The sequence below is a fragment of the Hemitrygon akajei genome, chromosome 32 (assembly GCF_048418815.1).
Source record: "Hemitrygon akajei chromosome 32, sHemAka1.3, whole genome shotgun sequence".
Taxonomy (NCBI): Eukaryota; Metazoa; Chordata; class Chondrichthyes; order Myliobatiformes; family Dasyatidae; genus Hemitrygon; species Hemitrygon akajei.
The window spans coordinates 4,303,567-4,320,045 of NC_133155.1; the positions used below are offsets into that span (position 1 = coordinate 4,303,567).

Genomic DNA, 16,479 nt, shown 5'->3' on the forward strand with positions numbered 1-16,479 from the left:
CCTTTTAGGTCTCATAAATAATATCCAGGAGTAAATGAATGCAAGTGGCTGCCAGGCAAATGTTCTGGCGCTTATTCTCTCAGTCTTATCAGCTATTGCTAATTTCTACATGGACTTCATGGAGAGGGCTCAGAGTTCATCACCCTTACGCCTTAAATGCTTCTTCAGATACCTCGACGACACTTTCGTAGTGTAGCCTCATGGACTCCAGGCACTCCAACAGTTCCATGACCATCTGAGCAGTATACATCCAAACATTCAAATTACAATGGAGATGGAGAAGAATACTGTGGTTGCCTCCCGTTCCTGAACATTCTGATATGACAGAAACAGGATGGTGGCCTCAGCCCTAGCGTCGATCAGAAACCCACTCACACAGACTTACACATCAGCAATAATAGCCACCGTCACTCCTCCCAACATAGAGCGGTTCCTTCTACTTTGATTTACCATGCGAAAACTATTTCGGACTCAGAGAGTCTTCCTGAGGAAATAAGACAATTACACACGACTTTCCTGTAGGATGGCTACAAGGTGAAGGAAATCAATCGGGCCCTTAAAAGGAGCAGGAAACTTAACAATGAGGAGGAACCCATCACTACCGCCTGTCTTCCCGATGTTTACACAGTTTCTGGAAGGATTGCTAGGAGCCTGAAGAAATACCAGATTAGTACTATCCACAAGCCTGTTAGGAAACTCAAGTCACAGCTTATGCAGGTCAAAGATGACCTACAACTCAGTTTGGCTGGCATTTACAGGATTCCCGATGAATACAGAGCAGTGTATATCGGCCAGCTGGGATGCACAGTGGAACCTGTATCAAAGTGCACAGGAGGTGTATCAGTTTGGATTACCCAGAGAAATTAGCAGTAGCAGAACCTTGGATTTGCAATGGCCATTGGATTGGCTTCGACAACACAATGCCACTGTGCCATGACAACGGTTTTTGGGATCGCCTCATAGAGGAAAACATTGAAATAAAACTGGAGGGAAAGAATTCCAACAAAGACAAGGGTCTCACTCTAAGCAGGAACTGGAATTTGATTGTAAGCAAAGTGGGAGAGCAGAAACCTGGTTGGATCAGGACTATCAATCAGGAGGGATGGACTACTGGGGCTGTAAGTACTGGACTAGACATGTCCAGGCATCATCCTTGAAGAAGATGGCTGTCGTCAAAATGTTGGTTATAATCAATCCCCGTATCTGGCTGGAAGCCTGAGAAGAGTTTATTAGTCTTATTCAAATCTCAATGATTTGCAGAACATTTGCACGTGGGAATTTGAAGTGCTTTAGCTTCTCTTTTGGAATCTGAGCCATCGGTATGGCAGTTTTGACTCTTTACTGACCAACTTCAAACCTTCACAATCAGCGCCAACAGATCAAAACAAAAATAAATTGACTTCTCTTCAAGACCAGAGTTCTGCTGTCTCTAACCTATGTTAGGAAATTCAGAGACAGCCAGGCTCTCCAATTCAATACCAATCTAGATGCACTATAATCCATGCAATGCATGAAGGTTGTAGGGCCAAGGGTTCCTCAATAGAATTATGTGTTTGTTCCATTTTTGGGTAAAATCTAATAAATTAATCCTAAAACATTGTCACTGCTGTACATGTTACATGGCCTGCAGATTCGCCCTGGATTTCTTAAATAATATTTAGATTTTTTAAATGAGATTAGGCCAAAAGTTATGTGGCTCCAGAAACTCTTTCCTACGCTATTTTACATGCCGTCCAGTTAGATCTTTTCAGCACACCAGTACATTGAGGTAGTGCAGAAGAAAACAATAACAGAATATAGTTCAAATTATACAGAAAGTGCAATGCAAACAGACAATCAGGTATAAGGCCATGAGCAGGTAGATTATGAGGTCATGAAACACAGCTTGAATTGCTAATGGAGCAGAAATATTTCTAAAAATCGAAATACTGTACATTCCTGCCATAGTAACTTCACGCCAATATAAACATGGCGGCGATTAAGGTAGTCACAGTTGGTTGGAGCAGCGGAGGGTTCCAACGTCACATCCTGACGTTCTACGCGATGACGTTTGCACGTCTTTGGCGCTGTCTGGGAGCCGTTAGTGACGGAAAAGCGCCGAAACAGCGACGGTGAGGCCTCGGCGATTTCTCGGTGGTTAGCGGCGCTCGGAGGCCGCGAGTGGGCCGGTGGGCCCGGCAGCCTCGCCCGCAGTCGGCAGTCGGTCGTTTCGGGCGGAAATAGAGGGGGAAATGGCGAGCGCTGTGCCTGTCGGGGATGTGGTGGTGGTGACGGCCGAGGCCACGAGCCTGGAGGGGGAGAGCTCGGAGGAGAACAAGACCCAAGTCATCCTGCAACTGCAGTCGGTGCAGCACGGGTAAGCGGGGCCGCAGGCCCAGCGGCTCAGTCCGCACATTCAATACATTGATAGATACGTATGTGAATAAATAAAATAAACTAAAAACCATTGAAATACGAAACTTTTAGTGCATGAGGATAGTTTTAAATATCACTAAATCGTTCATAAATGTAAATAGATTGAAGAATGTGTATTTGAACAAAGTTCTTCAAGTTACCGTAATTTACGGAAATGTAAACAGCTAAATATTAGAATAAGCTTCATTATTATTTTTCAAAGCAATACACAAAATGCTGGAGGAGCTCTGCAGGTCAGGCAGCATCTGTGGAAATTAACAGATTAGCAGTCGATGTTTGGGGCTGGGACCATTCAGGGCTATATTGCATACTTTCGTTTATACATTACTCTAAACAGCTTATTAAAATATGAAGAAAACTTTGCAATGAATTAATGTAAAAACTTGAATTATAAATGTAGTGAAGAAATCCAAACTGGAAAACAGCATTATTAAAGCCAAATTCAAATTTAACTGTAAATACAAAAAGTATTAGCTATGTAATTCTGATAGTTAAGAGTACAATAGTAACCTATTAAAATAGCCTATTATAAATCTTATTATAAATCTCATTTTAAAATGAGATTGTAAAGAGTTTGTTTCCTGTTTAAAATCTGCAGTTAGAATGTGAGATTAAACAATATGCTGTAAATATATTGTGCTCCGGACAGTATTATGAAGAGCTTATGCTCTGGGAGAGGGTTACGTAAGTTTAAGTTGATCGCTAGTAAATCTAATAGGGAGTTGAGAAGAAAGCCCTTTAACAAGAGTTACTTCCTGGGGTGGTTCTCTTGGCTGATCCTTTTAAGGAAAAGCTGCATGAATACCTTGGGGAGAAAAGAACAGGTTATGTTGTTTGTGCTGGATGAAGTCAGGTGGGACAAGGTGCTATGGTGTATAAACACAGACCAGTTGGGGTTAATGGCCTGTTTCTGTAATTGTAAAATCATATAAAATCAAACATGTAGTTGAATGCAACTTTTAAAGCTCTATTGGCAAAGCATTATATACTAAACCTGACTTATAAATACTGTATAAAATACAGATGATCTAAAATTAAATGTTTTAAAGCAAGCTTAAATTCTTATAGCAAATTTATTAATATTTGGTAAATGTAATCTGAAATCATGTTTAAAGTCCTATATATGGTACAACATTTACAATGCAGGTATATTTGAAATGTTATATGTTGAAAATTCAAAGCTGATGCCCTCCTCTGGACTGTTGAGCACAAGATCTAAGGTGTTCAGAAAGAACAACACACAATTGGAATTACCACCTTAAGTCCAGGTCTTCTGGTGTAAATAAAAAATAAATTCTATACCTGTTGGAAGTTATGTACAAGTGAATTCTGTGTGTCAGCCAATATAAATCATTCAGCCATTAATTGGTCAAAACAGATGATCTGCTCATTATCCTATTGTGCAATACTCCCTACAGTTCAAGCAGAAAATAGTTTTAATTGGCTGAAAAGCACTTAGATGTATTGAGACCAGGAACTTTCTGTTCAAATCATGCTTTTACAATTCACCATATTACCCCTGATGCCTTCAGCCTCCTTGATTCTACATTGGATGAATATGTCTTTGATTGTTATTTCATTTACCTTGGAGCAATTAGAAATGCCTGATCAAGTTCCATATTGCTAACTCAATACTTTTTGCATTTTGACTGGTCATCTTCAGAAACAATTACAGTGCCGTAATTTGGAGACCTGACCATGGAAAGAAGAGTTGGGGAATTCTTTACTAGAATAACATTAGAATCAATATTGTTCGCTATAAAATGATTGGGATGCAAAATATTGCTGTCAGTGAATGCTCCTGAGGGAGGGAAATCTGATATTGTTCGGCTGGTCCAATATCCTACCATTGTGATTCTGAGAGGCTGTGTCATGCCACTTGACTATTAGACCCATCACAAAATGTCAAAAAAGCTGGGCAGGTCATCCAGTATCAACAAGAGTATACCCAGAGCACTTGGTCCTGCAAAATTCTCTTCATGAGTAGCTGAAGTAGGAGAGCTGCCTTTCACGTTATTTGAAACAATAGCCTGACTTGGTCATGCTTATTGTTTTAGCCAACATCCAAGACTAGCTTCAGTGGCATAGTTGGAATTGGCTATGGCATCTGCAAATTGCTTAAAGCTTTTTTTGTAGCATGGAATGAAGCCTGTTAGACTGTTTATTATCGATACATAGCCGTATAGATAGCCCTGAATTATCCTCATTTATTTCCACATTAAGAGCCCTATTTATGTTGAGAGCAAATAAATGCACGTTAATCCATCCATTGATGATACCACTCTAAAGCATATACCCACAATTTCTTGGCACCATTAGCTATCTAGAAGCTTACTGGACCAGTGAAATACTGTCTTGATCTAAGTTGGAAGGGGACAGTGGAATTTTGTTGTTCTGCTCATCAGAGTTGTCCAGTATCTCAGGCCATTATCTGAAATGACACCAGGAACAGCACACAAAGCTGTGATGTGACAGATGTTGTAAGTACATCATGGAAACCCTCTGCTTTATTCTGTGCTCGAGGCTTAGTTGGTCAAATGGAGGTGATAAATGGAAGTTGGCTAGTCCATTAAATATTTCCAGGAAGCATACAGATATTTCTGAATGCATTAATTCCAAAGGCTTGCCAAGGTGTTTGTCATGGTCCATACATACGTTAAGAAACAATTTTGCTAAGATACTGAAGGACTTGCCTTTAGACCTGTCACAGCAAAATGACCTAAAATGAAGAGCATTTCAGAGGTCAGTTTCAACAGTTTGATGAAGTTCTTCAGGTAGATGAGGCTCATTTCAGCATCATTTGTCATTTAAATGCTGTCATTATCAATATATTAGTGGATAAGAAGATTGAAGTGACTGAGAGAATGGGAGAAATCCCTTCTGTCAGAAGTCTGTAAATTGAAGTCTTACACTAGCGATCTAGGTTAGCATTAGAGTGCAATAGAATGTCTTGCTGTACTTTAGTCCAGACTTTAAACTGTGTTCTCAGATGTTAAGACTATCCAAGTTCCCATGGCACTGTTTCAAAATGGAGTTGGACTTAGTTGGTACTGTAGCCAAAATTCTTTCTCTGCAAGAGATGCAGCCACAAATAATTCATTCAGTATAGTATTGAGAGAAGTTTTACGTGTTGAGATGCTGTTCAAATGTGAGTAATTTTGTATATAATATACCAGTATCTTATGATTGATCCTCAGTCTTGCATTACATGAATGATTTTTCACTAAAACTACTTCCACTGTTCTTCAGAATCTGAAATATATTTTTCAGACTGCTGCAAGTTTGGCTAGATTAAATCTTTTTCTATTTTGAAGGGTGAGGGTTTATGTTTGCTTAACATATTGGTTCTCAGGGATACTTGGAGATCTTTTACTGCAGTAGTAGTGTGAACTGGACAAAGAGTAAGTAAATTTAATTGTTGCCCACACCAGCATAAATTCAATATATAGACGTCAAACTTGAAGAATTTTTTTCTCTCAGAATTCCCAGAGGCACTACTATATGTTCTGTCCAAGATGCTTTTTATTTTTCTTTGTGTAGTTAGTGAGTTCTTTCTTTTGCCTCTAATGCCCATTTGAAATTATTTCAATAGCATGTGTGAAGAAGGAACTGAATCGAACTGCAATGCTTCAGTTGTTACTGTGGAGACTCACACTTTACAGAAGTTAGCAGATGGTGAAGGTAAGAGTTTGAGAACTTTTCCTTCTTTGTTTTAATTGTTCGCATGATTTTTTTCTCTGAACATTGGGGTTGGTCTTTATTTTTTAATTGGATTTTTTCGGGTTCCATTTAATCAAACATTGAGATAACTTTTGTCTTCAAGTATCATATCCCCTGAATGCTGAGTTGAACAATTTATGAATGCAGCAATTTTTAAAACAACTCATTAACCTTGTCAGGTAAATGTATGAGTGGTTATGGTGGTAACCTGTAAACGTAAAAAGGATAAAAAGATGGGAATTACCGAATTTAGAGGATAGAAGAATGCTGTTTTTCCCTAACATTTGTTGGGATCAAAATAAATAACATTTCAATGACACTCTGACCTCCGATAATATCTTGAAGGTATATAGAATAATATGTGATAGTTTTCTAAGTAGTGTCATTCAGTAGCTCAGGCTATTTGCCTTGAGTTGGCCTGACTGGGTGTGTGAATGGAAAGGTTGGGAAAAGGGCTTGTTTTGCTCTTGTTGCTGTGCTGCCTCTGCTGTTCTTCGGAACATTGTTGCCATGATGTGCTGGTTTGCGGGCTGCCCCCAGCATATCCTCAGGTGTGCTGGTTATCAACACAAATGACACATTCCACTGTATATTTTGATGTACATATGCTAATCTGAATCGGAATATTTTTTGAACTCTAGCAAACGCTGCAACTTCCCTAAATTGCTTCAAATTCTGCTTGAAGTGTTACTATCCTGGTATTAGTTATGTTGATGGGGTTAGTTATGTCTGTGTAAATGCTTAAAATCTAGATTTTTTTCATTACAAGCACCAACGTCATAGAATGTTTATTTGTGAAATTGCATTTGTTCTGTGATTTCATTATATACTCTGATTTCTACAGATGTTTCATCATTCATGGGAGAACCTGTCCTTTTATAGATTCCAGGGGCCCTTTCAGGAGATGTTTCCTACCATAATATGTATCAAAAGTTCAATTTGTTGCATGGCAAAACTCTAATGGCTGGATGAAGTTGTGCTGTTTCTTAGATCTCGCTATTTGTTGCCTTTGACATCAGATAGAGAGTAGGGGTCAGGCAATTGTTTCAGCTCCCTAATATGAAAAAAAATTCAGCAAATCAACGTGCCACTTGTTCATTGAGTTTAACAAAATGCTCCTAGCTGGCATATTACTTTGGATCTACTCAATCTCTCTTGTAGTTAGTAGGTTTGCAGTTAGGACTTGTGCTCAAAATGAACCCCTTTGTATTTAAAAAAAAAAACAAAGAAATTATCTATGGCTGTCCTTTTGAGATTGCTGTATGGTCATCTTTGCTTTTTTTTAAAAAAAAAGGTGATGTGTGGACAGGTGAGGAGAGGTTTCTTAGTGTTATAAATCTCAGAGGGCTTTGATGCTCTGTTGTTGCTTTATCCAAAATTGAGGTCTGTAAATCAATAGGACATATGTGGGTTTGGTTAGAACGCAGATGAGGTCCAGGAACTGTCGTGATCTTATTCAATGACCAAGGGGCTGTTGGCTCCTCCCTGTGTTGATGAGGTGCTCTATCAACAAGAATCTGTGTAGACGTTCTGTAATAAATAACAGCATGTTTTTCACTGACTTTGGGTGAAGCTTCAATTATGAGAATACTGAAGCACAGAAATGATTCATTCATACTACTGAGACCATACCAGCTCTTTCACTAAACAACCTGGCTCTTCACTGAATCTCTCTTTGTATTTAACCATTTCCCCTCACACTTTCAAATGTTTATTCATTACATTAGATGGGCAATTTCAAATCTTTGGCCCTTGAACATCGAATTTCAGCTGCTGGTGCTCATGAATTAGCCAGTTAGCCTAACCTCAATGGTTGGGAAAGTGTTGGAGTCTATTACTAAGGATGAGGTTTTGGGGTACTTGGAGACTAATGATAAAATAAGTCAAAGTCATTATGGTTTTTGTAAAGGGAAATCTTGCCTGACAAATCTGTTAAGAGTTCTTCGAGGAAGCAGGGTGGACAAAGGAGAGGCAGTGGATGTCATTTATTTGGATTTTCAGAAAGCATTTGATAAGGTGCCACACATGAGGCTGCTTAACAAGATAAAATCCTGTGGCGTTACAGAAAAGATACTGGCATAGATAGAGGAATGGCTGACAGGCAGGAGGCAGCAATTGGGAATAAAGGTGGCCTTTTCTGGTTGGCTGCCAGTGACTAGTGGTGTTTCTCGGGGGTCAATATGGGGACTACTACTTTTAACATTGTCAATAATTTAGATAATGAAATTGATGGCTTATGGCAAAGTTTGTGGATAATGTGAATATAGGTGGAGGGGTGGGTAATGCTGAGGATGCACTGCAATTGCAGCAGGGCTTAGGTAAGTTGGAAGAATTGGCAAAAAAGTTACAATGGAATTTAGTGTTGGGAAATGTATGATAATGCATTTTGTAAAAGGAACAAAAGATGTTGGATTAAGGGTGGAGTGCCGCAGGAGGGGTGTGGGACAGGTGGCTGAGGAGGAGTGCCAGGGGCAAGGGGGGCTGCAGGTGCAGACACACCCAGCCCTGAAACACCAGGCAAGGTCATTTGATTACAAACAATTGGTTTATGATCATTTCAGAATGTTTCTCTGGTGCATCTGCTCCCTCCCCTCTCCATGCCCCTTTCCATTCTCAGTCCACAATAGAGGCCCATATTAAAATCAGACTTATCCCTCACGTATGTCATGATATTTGATTTTTTGCAGCAGCATAATGCATTACATAAAATTACTGCACTACTGTACCAAAGTCTTAGGTGCCCTAGCTATACTTGTGTGCTAAGACTTTTGCACAGTACTATACGTTAAGAACATTTAAAAGACTGTTCTGGGTGAATGGAGGGTTGTGAACTGTAGGAGGGATGGGTTAGATTGGTTGTGGCATAGGCTTCTATAGCGGAGCACAACATTGTGGCCTGAAGGGCCTCTGCTGTGCTGTACTGTTCTGTGTTCTTTCAGATGTGCTGAGTAACAGCGACTTTGTCCTTGCAAGCGTAAAAGGCATCTCGGCAGAAATTTGAAAAAGAGAAATATTTAGACAGATGAATTAATTGAAAAATAATATTTTCCTTTAACCGTCATCAGTAAAATGAGTGATCTGGTCATTATTTCATTACTGTGTATGGAGCCTGGCGATGTGCAAATGAAAGGCTATTTTTCCTACATCTTAGCAATAATTGTACATCATTACACGCACGGTCTAAATGTCTCTTTTCTGTTCAAGTTCATTGAAACAATGCAGAGTAAATATGCAAATCTTAGATCTGAATGCTGGAGACAAATCTCCTAAGTGTTTTATTCTCTGATCTACAGCATTAGAAGACTGAGTTTTAAACTGGCTAATGTAAGGTGGTTTGGCTACTGTCTTGTTTCAAAGTTGATGGAAGTTCATGGTGTTGACAGGGAAAGGATTTCCACAGTTACTTTGAGAAAACATTTAAACCTGCTTTTATCTTAAATAGAGATGATTTGTTCAATCTGTAAAGTAGAAAAGCTTATAGACCAGAAAGTCCATAGCCTAGCTTTTTGCTCTACTCCCTTTTATCCCTGCTATCATAGGGACAGAAATGTGGGCAGAGGGGGTGGGGTGGCCCTGTTGGTGAGGAATGAGATTCAGTCCTTTGCAAGGTGGGGGACATAGGGTCAGGAGAAGTAGAGTCTGTGTGGATAGAACTGAGGAATAGTAAGGGCAAAAGGACCCAAATGGGTGTTGTCTACAGGCCACCAAACAGTAGCATGGATATTGGGTGCAAGTTGAATAGGGAGTTAACATTGGCATGTGGCAAAGGTAATGTTGCAGTAGTTATGGGGGATTTCAACATGCAGGTGAACTGGGAGAATCAGGTTGGTGCTGGACCACAGGATAGGGAGTTTGCAGAGTGCCTACGGGATGCATTCTTGGAACAGCTTGTACGAGAGCCCACCAGGGACAAGGCTATTCTGGATTTAGTGTTATGTAATGAACAGGATTTGATAAGCGATCTTGCAGTAAAGGAGCCATTAGGAGGTAGTGATCATAATATGATAAGTTTTTGTCTGCAATTTGAGAAGGATAAGGGCAGCTCGGAGGTGTCAGTGTTGCAGTTGAACAGGGGAAACTATGGAGCCATGAGGGAGGAGCTGGCCGAAGTTGACTAGACGGATAGCCTAGCAGAAAAGACAGTGGAACAGCAATGGCAGGTATTCTTGGGAATAATGCACAAGGTGCAAAATCAGTTCATCCCCCAGAGAAGGAAGGATTCAAAGGGGGGAAAGGGGCCACAGTGGTTGACAAAGGAAGTCAGAGACTGCATAGCATTAAAAAAAAGGAAATATGACAGAGCTAAGGTGAGTGGGAGGACAGATGATTGGGAAGATTTTGAGGAACAACAGAACTTAACTAAAAAGACAATACAGGGAGAAAAAATGAGGTACGAACGCAAGCTAGCCAGGAATATAAAGGAAGATAGCAAAAGCTTTTTTAGGTATGTGAAGAGAAAGAAGATAGTTAAAAACAATGTTGAGCCCTTGAAGAATGAATTGGGTGAAATTGTTATGGGAAACAGAGAAATGGCAGAAGAATTTAATAAGTACTTTAGATCTATTTTCACTAAGGAAGACACAAGCAATCTCCCAGATGTATGGATGGGCCAAGGACATAGGGTAACAGAGGAAATGAAACAGATTGACATTAGGAAGGAAACGGTGATGAGAAGACTGATGGGACTGAAGGCTGACAAATCCCCAGGTCCAGACGGTCTGCATCCTAGGTTACTAAAGGAGGTGGCCCTGGAAATTGCGGATGCATTGGTAATCATTTTCTAATGTTCTTTAGATTCAGGATCAGTTCCTGAGGATTGGAGAAAGGCTAATGTTATCCCACTTTTTAAGAAAGGAGGGAGGGAGAAAACAGAGAACTATCGACCTGTCAGCCTGACATCGGTGGTGGGAAAAATGCTAGAGTCCATTATTAAGGATGAAATAGTGGCATATCTAGATAGCAGTGATAGGATTGGGCCGAGCCAGCATGAATTTACCAGGGGTAAATCATGCTTGACTAATCTGTTGGAGTTTTTCGAGTATGTAACCAGGAAGTTAGACGGGGGAGATCCAGTGGATGTAGTGTACCTCGATTTTCAGAAGGCATTTGATAAGGTCCCACATAGGAGATTGGTGGGTAAAATCAAAGCTTAGGGCATCGGGGGGAAGACATTGACATGGATAGAAAACTGGTTGGCAGATAGAAAGCAAAGGGTAGCGGTGAATGGGTGTTTCTCGGAATGGCAGGTGGTGACTAGTGGGGTGCCACAGGGCTTGGTATTGGGACCACAGCTGTTTACAATTTACGTCAACGATTTGGATGAAGGCATTGAAAATAAAATCAGCAAATTTGCTGATGATACTAAGCTGGGTGGCAGTGTGACATGTGATGAGGATGTTAGGAGAATTCAGGGTGACTTGGATAGGCTGGGTGAGTGGGCAGATACTTGGCAGATGACGTTTAATGTGAATAAGTGTGAGGTTATCCACTTTGGGAGTAAGAACAGGGAGGCAGATTATTATCTGAACGGTGTAGAGTTAGGTAAGGGAGAAATACAAAGAGATCTAGGAGTCCTTGTTCATCGGTCACTGAAGGTGAATGAGCAAGTACAGCAGGCAGTGAAGAAGGCTAATGGAATGTTGGCCTTTATTACAAAGGGAATTGAGTACAAGAGCAAGGAAATCCTTTTGCATTTGTACAGGGCCCTGGTGAGACCACACCTGGAGTATTGTGTACAGTTTTGGTCTCCAGGGTTAAGGAAGGACATCCTGGCTGTAGAGGAAGTGCAGCGTAGATTCACGAGGTTAATTCCTGGGATGTCTGGACTGTCTTACACAGAGAGGTTAGAGAGACTGGGCTTGTACACGCTGGAATTAAGGAGATTGAGAGGGGATCTGATTGAAACATATAAGATTATTAAGGGATTGGACAAGATAGAGGCAGGAAATATGTTCCAGATGCTGGGAGAGTCCAGTACCAGAGGGCATGGTTTGAGAATAAGGGGTAGGTTATTTAGGACAGAGTTAAGGAAAAACTTCTCCCAGAGAGTTGTGGGGGTCTAGAATGCACTGCCTCGGAAGGTAGTGGAGGCCAATTCTCTGGATGCTTTCAAGAAGGAGCTAGATAGGTATCTTATGGATAGGGGAATCAAGGGATATGGGAACAAGGCAGGAACCGGGTATTGATAGTAGTTGATCAGCCATGATCTCAAAATGGCGGTGCAGGCTCGAAGGGCCGAATGGTCTACTTCTGCACCTATTGTCTATTAATAACTGGCACACAATCTATCCAGTGTTTATAGGTGTATAACTGCTAATGATGCTCTAGTTCTAAATGAACCTTCACTCATTACTTCAAACTAACCGCTTAAGTCACTGATGTTGCTTGTAAGGTGCACAGTCCATCAATATGGCTGGCATCTGGACAGCATGTCAGTGTGAGGTGACCAGGCTGTCACGTTGGGCAATAGACCAAACCAGTGCAGAAACTGTGTGCTCAGGCACTGCTCTATGTGATTGAGAAGGAACGAAAAGGTTGAGAAATTAAAAGGAGAAGGAATTTAAGTGAATCCTGATTTTATATTTTATTTTAAAAGTTTTTATAATTCTGACTACATATTTCCTTTATTTTGTCCCTTATTGGGTAGTGTTTTTTTATATAGTAGGGCCAGTGTAGAATGAGTCATGTAAAAGACCCAGATTTGACTCCTGGGGCTTTCTGATTCTACCTGAAGAATTGAGACAAGCTATTACACATGGACTTTGTCCCCATAGGTCAGTGAAGCAAAATCAGTGTTTGTGGCACTTATAATCATCTGGGATCTCCAACTAGAAAGAATATGAATGACTTATGTGTTTGTTTATAGTGCTCAGTGCTAGCTGGCCAAAGCTCTGTCCTGCAACATAAGTGTGCCACAGGGTATTTATTGCCTGTAGAACAGTCATTGTATGTGATGCTGCAATTACGTGAATCACAATATAGCACAGTAATGTTGGAAAGAAGTACCTATAAGTATGAGTCTGATTAATAGTGGGGAAAAGTGTTTTGCAATTATTTGAAATAACTAATATATTTAATATTTTAAGTTTAAGTGAGTGGGTGAGAACGTGGCAGATGGAATATCTGAGTACACAAAAATGGGAAGTCTTCCACTTTACACAAAGAAAAATAGGGTTCTGACTGGGTGGTTTTATTGAATCACTAAGTGTGTGTGTGTGCACACGCGCATCAGGCACTGGTTCAGATTGAAGGCATTTCCTCTCCTTGCATCTGAAGTTCCCTCTCTCGTCTAAGGAGTAGTAAGTTGGCTTGAAAGTCCCCATGAAAGAGGACATGGGGAATTTGTAAGATAAGACTGTAGTTCAAAAGAGTAGCTTGGATGACTATCAGAAATCAATGCTTCATTTAAATATGTACTTTTCTCTCCTGGTTTCTTGGAACTGTGTAACTTGTACTCCACTTTCTATCTGCTGTATGTTGTCTTGTCAAAATGCTGCTATATATGTTGGTTTTGATAAAAAGATTTTCATTTGTCCTCTGCCTCTGTTTTTTGTCAGCTAATGTTTACACAGTGATGTGGGCAGTTTTAAGATTGAAAACGTATAAATGCAGATTGTTGTGGGGGGTGTAGAAGGTGGTGTTGCTTTACATTCATGAATGTGACATAGTGTTGAATTTGATACCCAGAGTAGCAGGTGCTGCTGGTTATGTCTGAGTCCCTGCAAAGTGATAAATAACATGCAGAGTTGATTGTTTTGCCTTCTACTTTAGCATGCTGGTAACTGAATCCTTACCTCCAACATATCAACCAAGATGACAAACTGGAACTTGGTGATTGCTGTACCAAATTATTGGGGCTCATTGCCACAGTGGGCTTTCATTTATATTTTGTGCAAGATATTTAGAAGCAGTTAATGCAGTTTTTCCTGGCCTGTACCCCTTACCCCAAGTAAAGAATATTTGCTTTGTCAAAGAAAGATTCCTGGATGTACAGGAGGAATTAATTTGATACCTAAATTAATTTGGCACATTGGAATCCAACACCTCAAACGTGAGCAGTATATTGTTTAAATCCAGGCCAGTTTAATACCGTGAAAGTTATCCCTATTCAGCTGTGAAGGCTCTACAATGAGTCCCAAGACACAATCAACAGTCATTCAGTGGAAGTGTCACTCAAATATCACTGGATGTCATGTATTAAAATAGTACTATATATGGAGTAAGCAGTGATTGGTGTATTTGGCTGTGCTGTGCTAGATGTTTGGTAATAGTGTAGAAGGTTGGTTGTGCTGCATCTTAACCCATGCTTAACTAGATATACTTGATGTGGCCATGTCCAAGAGCTTTTCAGTTTTGTAGACTGGGATTGCAGAATCAGGATAGCACACTGGCTGAGGACTGGAATTTTTTAAAACAAAAAGCAAAGGAGGAATGAAATGAGAGCAAAATAAGCAAGAAAGTAGTGAAGTTGTTTTTCTATTTGCTGTTGGGGGTAGATGGAGCAAGCTGCCAGAGGAAGTGGTAGAAACAGTACAATTAGAATGTTTAAAATAGATTTAGGTAGGTATTTGTATCAGAAAGGTCTACAGCGATTATAGCCGGAATGCAGTCAAAAGTGACTGGGTCAGGTAAGCAAGGAGTGTGGGTGAGTTCGAACAAAGGGCCTGTTCTATGCTGTATCATTCTATGCCTGTATGATTTCTTTGCTGTATTTGGAAGTATGTCGTGCTTATTTGGAGATGTCTGATTTTTATTCCTGCTTTAGTTCTCTTGTGCAGATTCCAGTCCTTGGGCCTTTATTGTTCTATTATGTTTCTGCAATGTTCCCTCTTCTAGTCCTGTAACTTGGTGGAGAACTCTACGTGTCTTCATCATGCTTGGATCAGCTGCTCTGCCTTCAGCTGTCTAGACTGAAAGTTCAATGTTTCTTTGTTAAACCTTCACTCGCTACTCATTTTATTAAGGTGTATTTTAAAATTTGTGTGATAAGGCTTGGCAAGCACTAAGCTCTGAACTGGTCACTGGGCAAAAAGCTGTAGATGTCTGCACTGGATGGAACTGAAAGATTGGTTGGAAAATAGTTTACAGCAGTTTTGGATGATATCCAGTTGATGTTCAAAGGGGTATTCAGAATAGTGATTTATTGAAACAATCTCGATAAAAGACATAATCTCAGTTTAAAGGATCAGCTATTTAGGACTGAAGAGAAATTAATCAAGGCTAGTTTATCTTGAAATCATCAGTCTCTGGCTGTTAGTCTGTTGTCAACTGAGCATATGTTCCAAGATTTTTGAAAAAAATTTTGTGTAACTTTTGGGATCATGATCAGATCATGACTGTGGGATTAAGGTGCTAGATTGGTTCTGATGTTTAATAGTGCCACATGCCCAAGTGACTTGTTTCCATTCCGTTTTTCTTCCTGCCATTAGTTCAGGATTTTAAGTTGTTTTCCAAAGGGAGGTAGAAATAATTATCAGAAATTTGTCCTAGTTTACTCCTCTGGGTATGAGTGTCATTGCCCATGCAAGCTTTTACTTCAGTGTTACTTGGCCTTAATAAGGAGGTGGGTAGCGACTTTAGTAATTTGTCGAAGTTAACCATGTTGCTTCAGGTCTGAAGCCACATATAGGTCAGAATAGGTAAAGATAGACATTTCCTTCCCAAAGGGATTCTGTTATAAAAGTCATCTGGTTCATCAGTCTGATTTATTCACAGTCCATTTCTGAAATCAACTAAATCACTAATAAATTGATTGCTATGCAGATCTAGCTCTATAATAGGATTTGAATAGGTTTTTTGATTACTTGTCCAATATCATAACAACAATGGGTACCTAATGAGTGCAGTAAAAAATGTTTTTTTTTTAACTTTCAGATATCTGCAATGAGGATGTTGAAATCGCTTATCCTATTACTTGTGGGGAAAGCAAGGCCATTTTAATGTGGAAGAAATTTGTTTGCCCGGGGATTAACGTGAAATGTGTAAAGGTATGAACAACATAAAAATGTTCCAGCTACAACTACTCTGGTATTTTCGATGAGTAATTGATGTGTTGTCTAAGATTGTGATGAGTCAGAATAGCAAAGGCCTGTGTTGGACTCTTGGCTGGTGCAGACTTGTGTCTCATGGCACAGAAATAAGGGTGGTGCAGTTGGATTAACCCTCTGAATTTAGAGAAAACATATCCTGCTGCCAATTTCTTATTGTTCATCCATTAACTTCTCCCACGCATGTAAAATGTGGTTCATGGCAGTGTTATGAAAAAGCTGCATTTGTAGTTTTGATTTGCAAATGAGGGGCAATCTTTTATCCATGTATGAAGATTTGGACCCTACCATGAGTCAG

The 16,479-nt window shown here is 40.0% G+C and overlaps 1 protein-coding gene across 2 annotated transcripts in view; it reads left to right on the plus strand.

The window, feature by feature from the left end:
* Positions 1–2,061: 2,061 nt before the first annotated feature.
* LOC140719544 (glucocorticoid modulatory element-binding protein 1-like) overlaps positions 2,062–16,479 on the plus strand; it is a 29,257-nt gene continuing 14,839 nt past the window's right edge. Inside the window, exons 1-3 of one of the 2 annotated variants that reach the window (XM_073034230.1) lie at positions 2,062–2,356; positions 6,008–6,096; positions 16,009–16,121. In XM_073034230.1, the coding sequence (XP_072890331.1) occupies positions 2,232–2,356; positions 6,008–6,096; positions 16,009–16,121 (327 nt within the window). In that variant the 5' untranslated portion in view covers positions 2,062–2,231. Of the gene's footprint in view, positions 2,357–6,007; positions 6,097–14,497; positions 14,763–16,008; positions 16,122–16,479 lie in introns of those variants that run through there. The other variant, XM_073034231.1, reaches the window with a different exon arrangement.